Source organism: Mustela nivalis (assembly GCF_964662115.1).
Source record: "Mustela nivalis genome assembly, chromosome: 7".
NCBI lineage: Eukaryota > Metazoa > Chordata > Mammalia > Carnivora > Mustelidae > Mustela > Mustela nivalis.
Genome location: NC_139026.1, coordinates 125,933,097 through 125,952,871, shown reverse-complemented (window position 1 = coordinate 125,952,871; position 19,775 = coordinate 125,933,097). Strand labels below are relative to the sequence as shown.

The 19,775-nt window shown below is 36.6% G+C and overlaps 1 protein-coding gene across 1 annotated transcript in view; it reads left to right on the top strand.

Moving 5' to 3' along the window:
- CUBN (cubilin) overlaps positions 1–19,775 on the top strand; it is a 260,304-nt gene that overhangs the window by 153,583 nt on the left and 86,946 nt on the right. The window contains exons 37-41 of the mRNA XM_082742010.1: positions 7,519–7,724; positions 8,648–8,832; positions 10,474–10,666; positions 12,975–13,172; positions 17,808–17,954. Coding sequence (XP_082598136.1) covers positions 7,519–7,724; positions 8,648–8,832; positions 10,474–10,666; positions 12,975–13,172; positions 17,808–17,954 — 929 coding nt within the window. The remainder of the gene's footprint in view (positions 1–7,518; positions 7,725–8,647; positions 8,833–10,473; positions 10,667–12,974; positions 13,173–17,807; positions 17,955–19,775) is intronic.

Genomic DNA, 19,775 nt, shown 5'->3' with positions numbered 1-19,775 from the left:
AGGATTGTTGTTCTTTTTTTTTTTTTAATTTATTTGACAGACAGAGATCGCAAGTAGGCAAAGAGGCAGGCAGAGAGAGAGGAAGGAAAGCAGACTCCCTGCTGAGCAGAGAGCCTGATAGGGGGCTCGATCCCAGGACCCTGAGATCATGACCTGAGCCGAAAGCAGAGGCTTTAACCCACTGAGCCACCCAGGTGCCCCCAGGATTATTGTTCTTATGATAAAGTGCAGTTTTTCACGTGGCTTACTGGGCCTCATAATTGCCAGATAACAAGGCTTCTTTCTTGGTCTTTTTCCTTTTAGTCTGTACCACATTCACATTGTTGGCGAGTCTGATGTTCAGTGGGTGACAGGAGCGGGAACAGGTACAGGGAATGTTTAAGACAGATATCCCATTTCTTGACGAGTTATGGATAACTTAGTGCCAAGAAGCTGTTTATTTGAAACCTAAAGAGATTCATTCCATCTATAGGAGATGATCATATACATTTAAGGGCCAACATTAGAGTTTAGGATATCGGATGTAAAACATACAGCACAAGGTTGATGCATACCAGATGGTCAGTGAATGGTAAATTATCTCACTCTGCTGTTTCTAAAATATCTTAGAAACAGAGTGGCAGTTCATGGTTAAATCCAAATGGGTGATGCTGAGCTCTTTCTAGAAGATAGGAGATAACCACAAAAAGTTAGTTTCATTCATTTTACTGCTTAATGGACCCTAAATCCTAAATATTATATAGACAAATCTTAACAACTTAGCTTTTTCCTTTCTTGTCCCTAAGAAGTTAACTTTGATATTTTGTGTTACTTGCTTGACTTTTATTTTTAAAATAAATTTTGTAGAAAGCAAGATGTTGCTCTTTATGTAGAGGATAATGAGAAGGGCTTTATGGCAAGGTCTGTGAGTTATTTCTGCCCTGGTCTAAACTGTATCCAGATGGGTGCTTGGAAGCATTCCCCTGAGTTGTATGAGAAGCATATGGAATGCGTCAAGTTCGAAACCACGGGGCTTGGACTGGACACTGTGGTGAAATTGAATAAGGAGAAAAACTGGAAAAATTATGGTTGAATCTGTAACAAAAAGGAGGGGGAGAGAAATAGAATCTAAAAAGGAGTTTTTTATAAAATAGATATTTAAAGGGATTAACAGAAAATATATTTTATGCTTGCAGAGTACATTTCAAAAGTGATTGATCTTGGTTCAAGAATCAAAATGAGATAATGAGAAACAGTGATTGTACTATTTTTGTTCCACATTGTATTTTTACTAACAGATCTCAGCCAAAGTATTTGGAAAGAGGGTAGATTTGCTTATAAAATGTACTGGCCTAAAACAAAGGCTTCTAAGAAAACAATAAGCTTTTTAAAAAGTCTAATTTGATGCTTGTATCATCCTACCCTCATTTCTAATAAAATGTCTTTTCTGTGATTTGTCACTGGATTATACCAGTGTGGTACCCAAACAGAAAAGACCTTCACGTGGTAATATTCTGGACCATTGGACCAAACTTAAATGTACATATTGATCATGTGGGATCTCGCTAAACCCTACATTCCGGTTTAGTTGGTTGGTGGGTCCTGATTCTTCATTTAAACAAGTTCCACAGGACCATGTATTATACTTGGGAAGAAAGTTTAGATTTGATTTCTTGTAAATCACTTGCAGAGGCAAACAATCTCTCTTTCTTCTTTTCCTACTTTCTGAGAAACAGCAACAAACCAAAACAAAACAATTTTAGCATATTTCACTTTATTGATAATGTTATGGATAATGAAACATCCTGAATTTAAGTGCTAAACGTGGCAGTCATCCTAAAGATGGATTCAGAACAATTGCTTGTCAGAAATGGTTGTTCAGGGACGCCTGGGTGGCTCAGTGGGTTAAGCCACTGCCTTCAGCTCAGGTCATGATCCTTGGGTCCTGGGATTGAGTCCCACATCGGGCTCCTTGTTCAGTGGGGAGTCTGCTTCTCTCTTTGCCTCTGTCTGCCACTCTGCCTGCTTGTGTATTCTCTCTCTCTGACAAATAAATAAATAAAATATTAAAAAAAAAAAAAAGAGAGAAAAGAAATGGTTGTTGACAGAAAGTTTGTCTTATAAAGAGTAAATTGTTACGGAAGATAATGGGGGTAAGGACAAATGGGCAGTCTGCTTAGCTTGACGTGGATTTTTTCCTGATTTCTTCTGCAACTCAGTTTCTGATCATAGCTTGCTGCTAAACCTGTGTCTAAAATATCAATACAGATGATCTATTTGTAGTAACTCAGCTTGATGAAATCATGAGAGCCACAGACTCACTGTCTGGCTAGAGACCTCACCCAACCCCCGCCCCCCTCCCCTCCCAAACCCTCAGGAGAAGTGATGGGGTAAATCAGAAGGGGTGACAAACTATACATTCATTTTTAGAAGGGTCTTTATTTGCTCTTCATATTCTTGAATTTGGAATATCTCTGCATTCCCTTTTGTCTTCTTTTATGCCATTTGTTAAACTTTCACATTTTAAAAATATAGGTCTTATAGCCAGACACCTTTTTTTGATTGCTGCTATTGAAAATGGCATCCATTTTAAACTTATAGATATAACCGAGTCACTTTACCAAAAATAACACATTCCTTAAATCGTTTTTTCCTCTGATCACTACCTCATTACATAACTGCTTATTTATTATCTATCTTTACTTCTTAAATAGAAGGTCCCCAAAGGGAGGAACATTCTCTATGTTCTTCATTGTCCTACCCCTAACCCCCATGATAGTATAGGGCAATATGGAAGAGAGTAAAAATTGTCGAGTAAATGTTGACTAAGTTGCAGTTTCTGAATTTTTATTTGCAGGTAAAAGGAAACCTTATTGATTTTTGTATATCTTATCCAGCAGCCATTGTATTCTCTAGAATGACAAAGATTTTCCCCCCTTTTCTACTGCTGTATCTTGTGCCTAGAAGAGGACCTGACACATTAAAGTGCGCAATAAATATTTATCAATGAATGAAACTTCCTGAATATTAATTTACAGGTCTTCTTTTCCAGTCTTTACAAACTTTCCTCTTTTTCTTGTCTTGTTTCCCTGGAAAATGCTTCAGTGTAATGTGGAACCAAGTGATGAGAGCAGCTTTCTGTATTGTTTCTGATTCAAAGGAAATGCTTTAAAATTTTTACCTCCGTCTGCTGTTGGTGTTTGGTAGGCATTTCTCATCCCATTAAGAAAATTTCCTTCTATTACTAATTTTCTAAGAATATCTGTGATGAGGGGATGTTGAGTCTTATCAAATGCCTTTTCTGCAGTTGTCATTGATTCTCTCAGTATATTTTGCATCTATCTTTGTTAGATACGTGTGCATGTGCGTGTGTGTTTTGAATTTTCTTTTTGATCTTATATCCTTAAAGCTTCTATCCTTAAAGCTTTGATTAGACTTATATATTTTACAAATTGATGGATCCATTTTGCTTAAATTTTACTTGGGATTTCTCATCTATATTGTTAAGTTAGGTTGATCAGCGCTTTTCTTTCTTTGACTTCCCTTTACTGGCTTTGCTCTCAAGATTATACTAACCGCAAGAGGCTGGAGACTCAGACTCACCCTCTTTTATTCTTTGTTACTCTTTGCATTAGATTGAGCTTGGGTCATTGGTTTATTAAAGCTTTGGTAGAGTTCCCCTATGAAATCATCGGGGCTCATTATTTTGGTTTTATGTTATCTGTGCACAGCTTTAAGTACTTATTTTTGTTTGATTTAATGGAAATTTTTAGGTTTTTCATTTTTTTCTTCAGCTCATTGTATTCTATTTTTATAGAAAACTAAGAGTTCAAATTTGTTAGCATACAGTTTTTAATGGACATGATTAAAATTTAAAATTTGTTAATGAATCTGAAATCAAGTCCTTTTCTTATTAGTTATATTGCTCAGTTAAGCTTTCTTTTACTATTGATCAGTTTTATCAGCAGTTTATTCTTTATTAATCTTGTCAAAGTAATAGATTTTGATATTTTTTTGTCTTTTCTAGTACATTCTACATTTCTATTTCATTAATTTCAGATATTGTCTTGTTGTTTCTTCACTTCCTTTCTGTTTTTTCCTGCTTTGTTTTTCTAACTTTGGGGGTTAGACACCTAGCTCATTTTTCTTAATATTTGTTCTTTTCTTTCATAAGCATTTAAAGCTATTAATTTCCCTCTAAATATTGCTTTGACTGCACTTTTACATTTTAAAATATATTTTTAAGGAATTTATTTATTTATTTATGATAAAGAGAGAGAGAACATGAGAGAGCACATGTAGGGGAAGTGGCAGGAAGAGGGAGGAGCAGTCTCCCTGCTGAGCAAGGAGCCCTTGCCCTATGCAGCACTCCATCCCAGGTCCTGGGATCATGATCTGCATTGAAGACAGACACTTAACTGACTGAGCCACCCAGGCATACCACTCTATAAAGTGCTTTCATTCTCATTCAGTCCTAAATATATTCTAATTTCCATTATGATTTCTTATTTAACACATGGTTTATATGGAAAGACATTTTGTTTCAATATTATGATGCCTTTTGTAATCTCTTTGTTACTCTATTCTAGTTTTATTCTATAGTGGTCAGAGAACATGGTTTTTGATACTTTTAATATTTTTTGAGACTTAATTTGTGGTCAGCAACATTGGTACTTTTTTCTTTTTTTAAAGATTTTATTTGTTTATTTGGCAGACAGAAATCACAAATAGGCAGAGAGGCAGGCAGAGAGAGAGGAGGAAGCAGGCCTCCGGCCGAGCAGAGAGCCCGATGCGGGGCTCGATTCCAGGACCTGGGATCATGACCTGAGCCGATGGCAGAGGTTTTAACCCACTGAGCCACTCAGGTGTCCCAACATTGGTACATTTTTATACGTGTTAAAGGGGAATGAGAAAATTTCAGAATAATTGTAGAAAATTCATAAATTCAAATTACTTTGTGTTACAGAAACCTTGTTATTGTTTTGTTGTTGCTATTATTGTAATTCACATCTTCTGGAAATCACAAAAATCAACTGTTTTATTCCTTAGTATGTTTGAAAAAGTATTCTATAGTGGAATCTCAGAAACTGCTCATTCAAAAGTGACTAATTTTTTTAAACTACCAAATGCTATAGCGCATTTTGAGACTCAAACCCATGTATCATTTGACAGTCATCATCAGTCTGTATCACCCTCTTTCATTTTCTTTCTTGGCTTTTATGACATGACATTGAACTTGTTTTTATCCTCTTTTTCACACTTATTCCTGTGTTTACTGTTTCCTCTTCCTCTTAATATACTCAAAATGTAGGTGTTCCCCTAAGCTTCTGCTCTCATCTCTGTTCTCTCATTCTTTCTCTCTATTAATTACCTCCCACGTATTCATTTCTAAACTAGTCTAGCCATGCTTTCAGCTCTTACCATATACACACAGGTGATTTCCAAGTTCAGCCCCAGAGTCTCTTTTGAAATCCAAACTACATATTAGCTCTAACAGAGAGCTCCACTTTGGTAATACACCGTTATGTTAGATTCAATATATCTAAAAACAAGAATATATATTTATGCTCTTCCCAGTTATTATACTGTTATGATATATTGCCATTATATATTATTGCAGGATAATTTTCTCAAGCAGATCTGTGGTGATCTAATTTTACCACTCAAAACTCAAGTTTTTTTTTAATATGGTAAAAAATAAGTAAAATGTTATTTTTTATGTTATGTATCTTTTACCATATAAAAATAGCATTTCACTTTTTTTATGTACACAATTCAGTAGCATTATATACATTTACAATGCTGTGCAACCATCATTACTGTCCTTTTCTTTATTTTTCTCAGGTAATTACCTCAAATAACTTCTGGGCCATTAATTGGATGTGTATTTAATTTTATAAGAAACTACCAAATAATTATTCAAAATGGTCTCATGAGTATACATTGCCACCAGAAATATATGAGACTTCTAGTTGTTGTGCATGCTTGCCAACATTTGATCTTGTCAGTCTTTTTTATTTTAGCCATTCTGATGGGCATGAAATGATAACTTACAGTGGTATTTACTATACATTGTTCTGATGCATAATGACACAGAGTACTTTGGACATTCTCATTGGCTATTCACTGAACTTCTTTAAAGGGTCTCTTCAAACCTTTTGTCATTATTAACTTGGTTATTTGTTTTTTCATAGTTTATTTATAAGAATTCCTTTTATATTCCAGATACGAGTCCCTTGTTAGATATATGCCACGTAATTATCTCCTCTTCTCCCACTGCACAGTCTGAAACTTGCCTATTCATTTTCTTAGTCATATCTTTAATGAGGAGAAATTTTAATTTTTGATGAAGTCAAATTTATTAATTTTTTTAATCTTATGGTTAATGCCTTTTACATTCCATCTAAGAAATATTTGCCTTCCCCAAGGTTGTAAAGATTCTGCTTTCTTCTAAGAGCTTTATGTTTCTAGCTCTTATGTTTACATCTGTAAGGAATATTAAATTATTTTCCATTTATGGAGAGAGGCAGATGTGGAAGGTTTTTTTTTTTCCTCCATACTGATACTCAGTTACTAAAATACCACCTGTTAGAATGACTTTTCTTTTCCCCCATTGAATTATCTTGGCATGTGGATTGGGTTTTATTGAGCATATATATTTAAATATCCAAGTTTATAAAACATTAAGGTCAAGTACTGAAGGCATTCATTTAGCACCTACATGTTTCAGACTCTATGTTATTAGTGACAATCATGAAATAGATATTATTTCCTCTTTCATTCCATTTTGTAGTCATCATAACTACAAAATATAATGCAAGTTGAATAGGCCACATTTTTGGACACTAACCTGTATAATTATAAATCCCATATTTATTCTGCCTTTTCAGAAATTAAGTACAGATACCTTTGATTGGCACTTAAGGTCTGGCAGAATTAGCCCATCATAGTGCTTCAGCTAGGTTTTCTAATGTTTTCCTAAAGATGCTCAATGTTCTAACCATACCAGACCTCTCACAAATTTCTAAATATGCCCCACCTGTGTGTGTGTGTTTGTGTGTGTGTGTGTGTGCTTTCATTGACATGCATTTTCTGCTAAATCCAGTTGATGTTTACATTTCCATCTCTAAATAAATAAATAAATAAATCTCTCCATCAAGCTAGTACTGAGCCTCACAATGAGATGTGATACCTCTGCTTCAAAGTCTTATAACACTTTTAAATCTGAGGACACTTAAGATATTCTTCCTTATAAGATGTATTTTTTCCTGTATTCAAGAATGCCCAATCTTTCCCCTTAGGAAGAAAACCCCTCAAAGGCAATGTGTTAATTGTCTTTGTAGCTCTTGAATACAAGACATGTCAATTAATTTGGCTGAAAAAAAATTTTTGATTTGGGTCAAAGATATTGTAGTGAAAGTTAAAGAAAGTTTTATAAGGAACAGTTTAACCCAGCAGATGCTTCAGGATAATCCCAAAGCTTATTCTGTCAATTTAATCTTCCTAAACGCTTCTTTATTTTTTTTTCCTCCAAATTAGAACTTTCCAGTTGGAGGATTCTCAGGACTGTAGTAGAGATTTTGTGGAGGTCCGTGAAGGAAATGCCACCGGTCACTTGGTGGGGCGATACTGTGGAAATGTCCTCCCCCTCAATTATTCAACCATTGTTGGGCATATCCTGTGGATCAGATTTGTCTCCGATGGCTCAGGCAGTGGTACAGGCTTCCAAGCCACATTTACTAAAAGTAAGTTGCTTCTTTTTTATTGCTGTCTTCCAGAAAACATCTTGTGAATTGGGAAGGATAACAAATTTCTTAGTAACCCACAAGGTTAAGAATAATCCGGTACTCTATTCTCCTAGATTTATTGTATTTGAAGAATTACTTGATTTTGAAATGTATTATAAAAACTCAATTATATATGATTGGCCCACTGGGAGCAAGGGAAAGCATCCTCAATGGCTCTAGTATTCTTTTTAAGCTCTAGTTTCTACTTAATATTATGTTAAGCTTCTTGTATGATACTTTTTAGAACCTTCTAGTGCATTGTAGCTCAGGTTTAATATATTGATATCAACTGTATTTCCTTTGTTCTCATCAATACTATATTCTTCAAATTCAAAGGATTTAGTATTATTTTAGGATCGAAGTCAGTGCTCAGATATAACAACAGGAATTTATTCTAATAGAATAAAATGTTAAATATTTCTATTTTCTAATTTGACTTTTCCACAATTAGCTATTCCTCCTGTGGTTCCAATATGTCAATTTCCCCTTACCAGCTATTTTTTAAAAAACACATCCCGTTCTTTTGTAAAACAAAGTAAAATAGGTAAACAAAAATTAGAGAAGGAGCCTGGTAACACCCCTTCACATGTCCTCAATTCCCTGGGGGCTGGGAGCGCCTTTTCACTTGGGAAGCTATCTCCTCTTTTCACACCATGTGACCTTCTTAGGAGATGGAATTCCAGTCACAAAATCACTGTTCCCCAAGGAATTAATAGATAGTACAGAAACCAAAAGGGAAGCAATATTTCTTTCAGTGTTCAGAATAGAAATCAGTCAATTAAAAGCCCATCCTTTTCAACACCCCTTGCCTTTTGTTTCTTTCATTTGATTAAAGAGCTGTTCTAAGTACATCTGATTTACTACTCTGTCTTCCCTCCTAGTATTTGGCAATGATAATATCATGGGAACTCATGGGAAAATTGCCTCTCCCTTATGGCCTGGACGTTACCCCCACAACTCCAATTACCAATGGATAATAAATGTGAATGCATCTCAAGTTATACATGGTAGAATCTTGGAGATAGACATTGAAGCAGCACGTAGCTGCTATTATGACAAATTAAGGGTGAGTTTCTAAGTACAATCAATGTTTATAAATTTTGATGAATTTCTATTTGCAAAAATAAACCCAAGTTACTGTCTATTCAAGCATTTGTAAATCATATGATAGTCTTCCCTAAATCATGATTACCCTTTCTAGGTTAATGATGAAAAGGTAATTCTGGTATTATATTTATTATCTTTGGATTCTGTAAACAAGTTTGTTTTAGCATCATTGTAATTTACCTGTTAGGCTTTGTCTATGTATATTTGTATATCTTGGTTAAGTATTTATTATACCTCATATCCCATTTTCTTGTGTATTCTTATGTTAAAAGTTTGAAGAATCATTTTAAAATAAATAAATAATTGTGGTGGTTATTGCCATCAAGACATTGAATGCTATTAGATTCTTTATTTTAGCTTTATTCAGGTACGTTTGGCAAATAAATATTGTATGCATATGTATATATATATAAGATGTACAGCTTGATGTTTCAATGTATGTATCCTTTGTGGAATAATCACCGCAATCAAGCTAATTAATGTATCTACCACCTTGCATGGTTGTCATTTGGATTGTGTGTGTGTTGAGAATATTTAAGATTTACCTTCTTAGCAAATTTCAAGTATATAATACAGACAGTATTATATATTACTGTATTAGCTATAGTCACATTGCTGCACATTAGATCTCCGGAATTATTCATTTTGCATAGCTGAAACTTTGTAACCTTTGACCAACATCTCCCTACTTCCCTCTCTCCCCATCCCCTGCAGCCATCATTCTCCTTTCTCCTTCTGTGAGTTTAACTCTTGTATCATATCCTCAAAGGCCCGGATTCCATTGTATTCATCTTGGGTCTACAGTGCCTCACATAGAATTCAGTACCTAACAGATGCTCAGTACTTGGGGAGATCATCATTACAGTCTGACAAACTTAGCTAATAAAGTAGCTTCAGCAGAGAAATTTACAACAATTACAATGAAGTTGTTCCATTATTTAGAAGATGAAGGGAAGGATAGGAAAGGTGGTTGGATAGCATTAATCCACATGTGCTGAAGAAAAAAAAAAAAATGTGCTCTATGCCATTTGTTTGTAAGGATCAAAATATGTCTCTAAATAGGTAATTTAATATTTTAAGCCAACTAAAAAATTATTGAGTGCTTTGAATGTATACTGATCCTTTGCAAGCTGTGATTCTTTTGTTGTCATAAATTCTGTTACCCGTCCACTTTTGTTAAACCTTTCCTCTTTCTTCTTGTTTTATTCCTTCCTTTCTAATTCCTTCTTCTGAAGCTCCAAAACCTTCAATAAAATCTATTGCTGTGCAACCATCTTGGTTCCTACTTTTCCACCCCCAAATTATTCTGTAAATCAAATAATGACCTATATCACATAGAGCTTCTGCATTAACACAATTCTGCAGCAAAGATAAAACTATTTTAAAACATCTTAAATTTTTTGCAATCATATTTTATATTTAATGGTGGTTTCTATTTAGACTGATATATAATGTTTATTTATTTTTTCTCATTATGATGAAATTATGATAACATAAGGCAACCTTTCCGTTTTTTTTAATGAAGAAAAATAGAAGTAATTGCCTAAATTCAGTGCTCTATTATCAGTTTTCCTTTTTTTTCCCTCTTTTTTACATGCAGATTTATGATGGCCTTGGTGTTCATTCCCGCCTAATTGGAACTTATTGTGGTACCCAGACCGCAACTTTTAGCTCCTCTAGAAATTCTTTGACATTTCAGTTTTCTTCCGACTCTTCAATCACGGGGAAAGGATTCCTTCTGGAGTGGTTTGCAGTGAATGCCTCTGTTGGACCTTTACCTACTATTGCTACAGGTGTGTTTGGTGATAAATGAAATTTTGCTTAGGGGCTGCTATGTGTGGGGTAGTCATTCAAATGGTCTATCATAACAAAAGCCAAATACATAAATGACTAAGAAGAAGAATTGCAGCTCTAAAGCCCTTCCTCTGTATGTTCAGGTGTTCTTTTAATTTCTTAAAAACTACATTTTCTAAAAACTGTACATTTGCTTTTTAAAAATGCATGTTTCCCATATTTTAAAATTTTAATTAGAGGTTTGATATCCATGAGGCATTCTAGTTATAATTTCTTTCTTTCTTTCTTTCTTTCTTTCTTTCTTTCTTTCTTTCTTTCTTTCTTTTGTTTGTTTTTTAGTGAGAGAGGGCACGCAAGAGGGGTGGAGAGGCAGAAGCAGAGGGAGCATCTTAAGCAGGCTCCACAATCAGTGCCAAGCCAACGTGCTCAGCATGGAGTCAGATGAGGGCTGGACCTCATGACCATGAGATCATGACCTGAACCAAAATCAAGAGTCAGACACTTAACTGACTCAACCACCCACATGGTTCTACTTATAATTTCTAGATATCCCTTCAGATATCTCTGAATATATGATTTGTAGGTACTTTGTGGGCTCACACACACAAATACACACATACAACATTATGGATCAACTAGTAGAATTAATTATATTTCCTCTCTATTTCATTTTAAATGTTCTTTCAGAAATGTTTCACTTTCTCCTTAGTTGGTTGCAAACCTTCATGTTTCATGGTAAAATTAGCCTAATTGTTAAACTTTTATTTTGCTATGTTTAAAACCTCTTTAATCCCCTCAGTAAGCAGTGTTGGGGAGACTGATCTTAACTTAATAACTTGTTTAAACAGCTTTGAGTGGCTTTTATGGGGTGACGTGGAAGTTTGACAGACATTTCTTGGAGGATATTGTCAGTCCTTGGTATAAGTTGAACCCTGAACAACATAGGTTTAAAACTATGTAGGATTTAAAATATCCACTTATACGAGGATTTTTTTCAATAAACACCGTCCAGTGCTGTGTGTTTTCTCTTCCTTGTGATTTTCTTTTGTCTAGCTTACTTTAGCATTTTAAGAATACATAACATATAATGCACATAACATACAAAATATGTGTTAACTGACTGTTTATGTCATCACAAATGTCTATAGAAGAATTATCCATAATAGTGAAAAAGCACAAACAACCCAAATGTCAAACAGGTCGATAACATTTAATGCAGTATATCCACACAGTGGAGTGCTAGTCAGCTTGAAAACAAGGAAATGAGTGAATAAATGGAAATGAAGGAAATATTGATGTGATGCCTGATGCAATACAGATGAACCTCAAAACACGACGCTAAGTGAATGAAGCTCGCTACAAAAGCTAATCACATGCTGTATGATTATATTTACGTGAAACGTGAGGAATAGACAGATCCATAGACAGAGACCATAAGTCGGTTAGTGGTCCCCATGGACAGGTAGAACGGAAAACAGGCAAGTGATCAGTGGTAATGGGTATAAAGTGTCTTTGCAAATGGTGAAAATGTTCTAAAATGATCACTGATGGTTACAGAACTTTTTGGATATATTACAAACCACTGATCTGTATAATTTAAAAGGATAAGTTTTATGAGATCTACAGAATAGTTCAATAGAGCTGCTTTTAAATAGTCAGACATAATGGCTGTTGTTATACATTTTACCAAATTGAAAATTATTTCAAGGTTGCCCAGATATAAATTACATGGTGAATAGCTATGTTGAAAAAGTGAAGATTGAAATCCTGAAGAAACAGAAATAATAGCAATAATACAGTTCGTCTACATGGACTAACTTCATGCTCAACAAATAACAAACACTAGCCAATAAATGGGCTGTGTTGCAAAACTATGGTGAAAAAAGGCAGAATAAAGTGTGTTTTTCTTACACAAAAAAATAAATTAAGGGATATAATAGCTGTGTGAGTCAGCAGATTTAAGAAAATATTTCTAGGGGCATCTGGGTGGCTCAGTGGGTGAAGCCTCTGCCTTCGTCTTTGGTCATGATCTCAGGGTCCTGGGATCGAGCCCTGCATCAGGCTCTCTGCTCAGCAGGGAGCCTGCTTCCCCCTCTCTCTCTGCCTGTCTCTCTGCCTACTTGTGATCTCTCTTTCTGTCAATAAATGAATAAATAAAATCTTAAAAAATATATTTCTAGATTTCCTTGAGAACTCTGTTTTAATTGGTTGTTTCCTCTCAGTTCAGGGCTGACACTTGAAAACCAATGTGCTAAATTCTCTCCCATCAGAGGTATTTGACAGATGTCATTTTTTTCCCTTCAACAGGTGCTTGTGGTGGCTTCCTGAGGACAGGAGATGCGCCTGTCTTTCTCTTCTCCCCAGGCTGGCCTGAAAGCTACAGTAACAACATTGATTGCATGTGGCTTATTCATGCTCCAGATTCGACTGTGGAACTCAACATCCTTTCCCTGGACATCGAAGCTCACAGAACCTGTGACTATGACAAACTTGTGATAAGAGATGGTGAGAAACATTTAAACAAGTGTCAGCCCTAACACATATTTAGTTAACGTTCAGTTATGAAAATACCTTTTTGCTGTTTCCATCCATTTTGTATAGAAGTTCCTAGATACTGTCGTCAATGAGGGCAACCAAGACTAGAGTTGGCTACAGTTTCTAAAGAATGTAAGGAAAGTATTAAATGGTCTGTCACAAATGAATGCACATACTATATCAGGGACAGCCTTACGTTCCTAAAAACAAACAAACAAAAACAAAAAAGAAAGCACTACCCTTGGCTTAAGTAGGAAGTAATGGTCTGAGTTTCCAGGTGATGCTGTTGAAAGGCCTTGGAGATAAATTTTGATATTTTATACCTATAGCTTTAAGATCCAAGTGTAGAAAAATATGTATAATTGCAATATATTCAATTCTCTTTATCTGCTGAATCTCTGGAGAGAGTAGGCGGCATGAAGGCTAACATTTTTCATGTTTTCTCTGCGCAGGTGTGGTGTTGCTATGCAGTGAGGGATAAGCATAAGGCTAATAGGCAACATATACAAAATTATGCTTCACGGTTCACATTTCAGCCATACCCCAGACCCACTAAAATAGAAACTCTCAGGATGGTTCCTAGATCTGTGATTTTAAAAGCCTTCCAGGTGGAGAAGTAAGGCAGGATTGCGTAAACTGCAGCGTCGGATTCTACCTTGGTTTAAAATTTTGATATTTTGACCATTTTACATTAAATTTTAATCTTTAAAATATTACACTAAAATATTATTTATCTTGATTTCTAAGGTCTTTGGCCCCTCCTTGAATGTTGCCCACGATGCAAATACTTCTCTTGCCTATTCCTTGTCCCTGCCTCCAAGAGGACACTGACGGTCTTTAAAGTTTGAGAACCACTACCTGCCATGATAAAGACTTTAAGACCTCACATGCCTACCTCGATGGACCATGACTAGGGAGGTGTAAAACTGGAGAACAGAATTAAAGGAGCCATTGCTAAGAAGGAAGGCTCACTATTTTTTAGCTTCCTGTCTTTTAAGATATGTGAAATATAGAGAGTATTGTATGAATTTCCCAATTGTTAGTTTTGAAAATTAATGAAAAATGCTTCAGAGTATTTTGTGGACCAAACGTGTTTGCTTGTTGCCCATAGTTTACTCGGATGCAAGCTCTTGTCTCCCTTATCCGTTACCCTAGACTTCCACAAAGTACAGTTAGGAAATGGCTGATGGTTTTATTTTCCTTTTGTTGAGGCTGGGCCTCAAGACTCAAATAAATCATACAAATAAGATGAGATGATAAATCTTAACTTTCCCTCCTTTTCCTATCAACCATCAGCTCTTAGCACATTGCCCAGAGAAGTTATCTTTTCTCACATGGAGGCATTCCTGTGGATGTAACTTTCCATGTAATGAAGTGAGTGTGTCCTTGCACACATATCCTGAGTGTTCAGAACCTAGTAGGATCTTTAAAAAAATGTCTTCAGTAGGTAACTCCAGTAATGGAGTAAATTATGGTTACTCTTTTAACATGCACTTTCTATTGAGTTGCTTTTTGTTTCACCAATAATTTTTCTTAGAAGCCTGAACCCTGAGAGTTGTTTTCTTCTTCTCTGTGACCTTGCACAGAATGCTAAATGTGTCCAAGTCTGTTTTATTGTCTGTGAAAGAGAAAGCAGTACCTACTCCTTGAAGTTGTTATATCCAGGAGCATGATACATTCCCTAGCTAAAGTCCTGACATTTTATATGTGGAATTCAGAATTATTTAATTTGGATTTCAATTTACTTTGCTAGAGACATTTCTAAAATAGTTTTCATCATAAACTGTTTATAGACTGGAAAGTGTCCTTACTGAGACATAAAGCTTGGGAGCTCAGCAAATTGACTTATACACCAAAGCAATGACAGTGTTTTAAATCGGAGTGTGACCTATCCAAAGAGATTTTTATTCACAACGTGAGTAGGTACTGAATAGGCTTATTAGTTGCCCCTATGTTTCTTTTCGTATTCAAGAAGTAGCTTTTGAGTGCAGACTGTAGCGGTTGGTGGGTATTTTGTTCATTTGCACAGTGTGTAGTCTACATTTAGAATGAAATTTCAAGTCCCACTCCAATTGTTTGTTCTTTGTTCAGTTTTTTTGCTTCTGAGGAGCAGAGGCATATCAATCACATTCTGAAGCAAATATCTAAAGCCATTGACCTCAAGCAATAATATTTACAGTCCATTTGTGCCATTGGTCCTTGGTCCCAGGCTGGCTGTGGACTTTTTTTTTTAAAGATTTCATTTATTTATTTGACAGAGAGAGATCACAGTAGGCAGAGAGGCAGGCAGAGAGAGAGGAGGAAGCAGGCTCCCTGCTGAACCTAGAGCCAGATGCGGGGCTCAATCCCAGGACCCTGAGATCATGACCTGAGCCGAAGGCAGGGGCTCAACCCACTGAGCCACCCAGGCGCCCCATGGCTGTAGACATTTCTGAGCCACCCCAGAGAGGGCTCTGCAGCCTTCCTAGGAGACCTGAGTCACTCTCCCACCTGCTTATTCATTTTATAGGACTGGGATGGTTCAGCCCTGAATCCATTTTTCCCAGACCACATACCAACAAATTTTATATACCTAAGATTCCCCCAAATTGAGGTTCTGTGATTTACATTGGCTCTAGAAAAAGTTAAAACAACAACAACAAAAACAAACAGAAAAAAGAGGAGGAAGAAAAATATAATTTTGTTAAAAATCAATAATCCTATTATTTATAGATATAAAATGTAGTTTCTTTGTTATCCTAGAGATATCATTTAATAGCACAGTTTGAGCATCTGGAGTTATTTAGCTAGGGTTTTAAATCCTTGTTGACGTCTATACTCTGTGCCCTTGGGCAAATTATATATCTTCCCAAGACTTTCCTGTTTACGAAACTGGGATAATAAAAATACCTACCTAATAGTGTTATTATGAATATGCAGTCTGATAGCACATGTAAAGCACTCAAAGTGGTAATAATAATTGCTTGATAAATGTCAGCTATTTGTAATCTTGGCTTCCATTTCTATACCTCTAAAATGAGGAGTCTCTATCAGCAAGAGAATCACCAGACCACCCTATAGCCTTTACCTTTGATTTTCTCCTCTTCTCAAAGATCACATTCATCCCTGCTACAACCCATATGGTAAATTTGCAGAATGTTCTAGAAATACCTCAGTATTTATTACAGATACTGGGGGGAGAAACAAACCATCATGTGGTTATTGGGTTATCTACCAACTCATTAATTAAGTAACTTATACATAATTATTTAGAGATGAGCATTGTTTCATCAGACAGTTTGAGGTGAAGTTTAGAAAAGAATTAAACATCAATAGACCCTACACTGTCTCACTGAGAAAGAAACTATGCACCTGTGCAATAAACATGCAATAAACTTCAAAATGTTGTGATATAGACAAAGAGTAAGTCAACAAAAACAATTTGAGGTGAAATGTGTAGTAAAATATCACAGCAAAGATAGCAAGTGCAGATAAGATAAGATAACATAACATAACATAACATAAGGTAAGATAGCAAGTCACAGAGAGAAACTTTTGAATTGTGAAAAACACAAAGCTGTCCAGAGGTCAGAAACCCTGTGAAGAATGCCTTTCAAGCATCTCCTCCTACAGCTATGCCATGGCAGTCGTCATCCCAGACAATACCTTGCTTTTTGAAGTAGTGAATAATGAGTGACTTTTAGGTGGTGATCAATGTCAGAGGGATTCATTTCGCTGGTTGCATTCAAGGGGCAAATTTCCTCATGTCTCATGTTCTATTTTTGGTTTTTATAAGCTTGAAGTCTTTTAATTATTTTTCTTAGAGAAGAAATCCATGTATTTTCCCAGCCAGGAATCCAAATATTTTATAATTTCCTTTGCTCCACTCTGATTTTGATTGTGGCTTTTTTCCAAGTTGCTTATATCCAAGAGTAGTAAAAAGAGCTATGAAGTGACCCAGTTGTCCTCTGATTCTCTCCCTGGAGGGCACACTTGATGAAACTCTTTTCTCATCCTCCACACAGGTGGACGTAAGTGTGTTCTTTTAATTAAAAAAAAGATAAACAACACCAAACAAATGAAAAGTTAAAAAAAAAAAACACAAAATCACAGTCACAACTAAGAAACCCTCTGGGGCTGAAGAGAGGGTCATAGAAACATTGCACACCTCTTGGCAAATGACCTTACAACATTAGTATAGAATCTGAGGCTGAAGAACCAATCTTTTCTCTCCTTTAGATACTTGACCTTCAGCAATCCGACTAATTGAGCTGAGTCTCTAACATACACGTCGGCACTGCTCCTCCGTCATTTCCCAGCCCCCATGTACCCTGATTTTGAGTTTTAGTGCTGGGCAGAACTGTAACCCAGTTTTGAGAAAGACAGTGGGGACTGTCAGGAGACTTCAACATAAAGGGTAAAGCAAAAGGTAGGCAGCATGATTAGGAGCTGGAACCAGAATGATGTGGCCCTTGGAGGAGGTCCTTGTATTTGAGAATCTCGTGAACTCCTAGGAAGGGTGATGTTCTGAGAAAAATGTATGAGCTACTTTGCATTGCAAAGGAAGGTGGAGAAGATTCTGAAGACATCATATTTTACCACTGACATTTCCTTTCTTTGGCATAGGAGACAGTAACCTGGCCCCGCAGCTGGCCGTTCTCTGTGGCAGAGAGCTCCCGGGACCCATCCGGTCCACCGGCGAGTACATGTTCCTCCGGCTCACCTCGGACTTCAGTGTAACCGCAGCGGGCTTTAATGCATCCTTTCACAAAAGTAATATGTTCAGGGTTTTTTTTTTTATGTCACATCATGTCCTCTCACTTCATCCTCTCTCTCTCTCTTTTCCCCTAATACCTTCTGCTTATTTTTCACATGGGTCTCGCCCAGCCTCTGGATGGCTATCCTTTGTCAGCTACTAAGTTTGATCCAAAAACTGTGGCCGAGTGAAACAAAGGGATTCCCTGCCTTCAGGTCTCTGGGGGAGGACATCTCCCCCCACCTCCACAATGAGGTGTGTTCCTGGTAGCCTAAGAATGAGATTTTTTTTTTTTTTTAAGATTTTATTTATTTATTTGACAGACAGAGATCACAAGTAGGCAGAGAGGCAGGCAGAGAGAGAGGAGGAAGCAGGCTCCCCGCCAAGCAGAAAGCCTGATGCGGGGCTCGATCCCAGGACCCTGGGATCACGACCTGAGCCAAAGGCAGAGGCTTTAACCCACTGAGCCACCAGGGCACCCCAAGAATGAGATCTTTAAAACAATTCTCCAGCCTAGCTAAGGGTTTCAAATAGAACAGAACCAGACAGCACTTATCCATAACACATAAAAGGAACGGTAAGTCAGAGTAATCTTCAATCTAAGAAATAGAAAAAGGAAAATAGAAGATATCTTGAAAGCTCTTGGTTTCAAGCATTCATGGGAGGGTTGGCCAGAAGGGTTTGCTTCTCTTGAAATATGAGTTTGATGACTCAGAGAATGTGCACCATACGTGGGTGGCAATCATGTGTAGCATGATCAAGACTTCCAAAACTTGATAAAATGGGAAGTCCAATAGTATGTTTAAAGCCAAACAAGATTAAAATTAAAGAAGTAGTCCATGAAATATAGACCATCGAAAGACGCTCATGCTTTTAACAAAAAAGCATAATTTTAAAGTAGACTCTCAATATAGACATTAAAAATTCATCTAATATTTCTTGCACTGTTATAGATGTCTCTTAGAGAGTAGGGAGCAATGGAAGATAAATTATCTACTTCACGCTCAGGGAGGCAGACTGCGTAGTGGTTTAAGAGAATGGGCTTTGAAATTAGACAGACCTAAGATAAATTTCCATCTGTGATTTAAGTAGTTGTGTGAACTCGCTGCACTCCCTTGCTAAGCAGCTCAGCCCCTGACAGCAGGCGAATTAATGCCTGCTCACTCCATCCACTCTCTTCTGCTCCCAGTCTCTCTCTCTCTCTCCTGTACATGTGTATGACAGATGTACCTGTGCACGTATAAATGTATGTACGTGTGTGTGCACACACACATGTACATGCTGGATGGCTGCATGTCTAGAAGGTATCTCCAATTTACCATGCAAAACCTAAACTCTGCTTCCCACCCTCTTCCACCCTCCAAAGCTGCTCATTCCATGCTCTTTACAATCTTGATAAATGGAAAGCACATTCTTTCCAGTTGCTTAAGCCAAAAATCTTGACATCATTCTTGATCCTTCTCTTTGTCTCACACTCTGTGTCCTAACCTTCAACAAATCACAATGATTCTACCTTCCCAATATATTTAAATATATTACATATATTTATATATTTATACCCAACCACTTCCCACCTTTCTCCTTCTACCACCCTAGTCCAGACCCTATCATCTCTCCTTGGACTCAGGCAGTCACTTCCTTATTGGACCCCCTGACCGTGCATTTCCCTGCCAACCCCCTTACAATCTAGGTATCACAGACAGAGCAATGCTTTTAAAATATAAGACAGATCATACCATTCTAATACTCAAAACCCTTGAATGTCTTCCTCTCTTACTTAAAATAAGTCCTTTCAGTTTCCTGCATGACCTAGCGCTGCTTCCTTTGGGATCACTCAC